General features: G+C 47.6%; 1 protein-coding gene across 1 annotated transcript; it reads left to right on the forward strand.

The window, feature by feature from the left end:
• Positions 1-71: 71 nt before the first annotated feature.
• BDW70DRAFT_165253 (uncharacterized protein) lies at positions 72-1,240 on the forward strand (the record flags this gene model as incomplete). Its single annotated transcript, XM_073741696.1, has 4 exons — positions 72-228; positions 279-563; positions 614-1,097; positions 1,156-1,240. The coding sequence occupies 4 exons, from the start codon at positions 72-74 to the stop codon at positions 1,238-1,240; spliced, it is 1,011 nt and encodes a 336-aa protein (XP_073590466.1).
• Between the last annotated feature and the right edge of the window lie 49 nt (positions 1,241-1,289).

The following is a 1,289-nucleotide window of genomic DNA, read 5'->3' on the forward strand; positions in this document are numbered from 1 at the left end:
GGGAGGCAGGCCGTGGGGCAGAGGTAACGGAATGGAAAAGTGCCAAAGATCTTAGTTCCGAAGAGGAAGCAATGCTCTTGGACATTGCTTATATCGAAATCGAGCATGAAACAGATTTACAGGGCGTCCTTCCTCCCAACTTCAGGTTGAAGCCATCAGAAATCCTTGACATCTTGTGTCGAAGCAGTTGGCCAGATGACGAGGAGGCGGCAAGGCTTGCTATTACAAGTATGTTGAGGTTGGTTCATCTCATTTTGACCATTGCTCACGCCATATAGAGATCGAGGCTGCCATCAGAGGGAATATTGTTCAAGGAGACCAGCTCCTTGAATCTTCTCGAGACGAAGACGATGACGAAGATTATATACAACTTTCAAAGGAAGCATTCAGGACTATTTTTAGAGCTGTTTCAAGAGTGGAGGGCCTTACTGCTATGAGTGAAGCAATCGAGACAAACCTACCGCCAGGCCGAACATTGCCGTTCCAAGAGCTTTATGATATGACACACCCTATCAAATGGTCACATGATTACGACAAGAAGCTTGCACTAGACACGAGGACGAGTAGGCTCAATTCCCAACAACCTCGAGGAATCATTGTCTAACCTGCCCAGATATAAACATGTACGTCCAACCTGCTTACCGGCAGGACAACTACATATTTAAGCACCGGGAAAAACCAAACACGCCACCAACTCTCCACAAATACCACAAACAAGTTCACCACGGAATGAAGCATTCTATACAAGCAATAATCGATGCAATCAAGTCTGATGGTAGAGCTTACACAGAAAACAAGAACGCCCTAGCAGCAGCGGCGGCTATCAATGTGTATACCGCTGAACTCCAGAAATACAATCAAGCGAATAATTTGGATCCGAACACAGGGGTCGTCAACTACATAGACCTTGCGCAGATGTGGTTGGCATACGAGGATGCCAAGAAAAACAACGAGGTCGAGACAGCCCACACCATAGAGAAAAACATGGCGTTGTTCTGCAAAAATAATGGGCTACCCAAGTGGCACCCTCATGAAAAAGAATCCGAAACCAAGCCCAAGCTTCCCGAACCCGGGCTTTCTGAATCTCAGACTGCTGGGTTTGGATCTTCTGTGGAGTTATGGGGCAGCAAGGCAATAGCATATGTCCCCTCGCAGAAAACAGAACCTTGGGAATATCGTCCAGGATACACGCCTAATGGCGAAAAAATCGAGTACCGCCAGCGCATGGGGTCCAGCATAAACTTTGTCGTCTGTGGCCCACAGGGCTGGAGACTAACCTCAAGTGGGTC

The sequence above is a fragment of the Aspergillus foveolatus genome, assembly GCF_047715535.1.
Source record: "Aspergillus foveolatus strain CBS 279.81 unplaced genomic scaffold BDW70scaffold_265, whole genome shotgun sequence".
Lineage (NCBI taxonomy): Eukaryota > Fungi > Ascomycota > Eurotiomycetes > Eurotiales > Aspergillaceae > Aspergillus > Aspergillus foveolatus.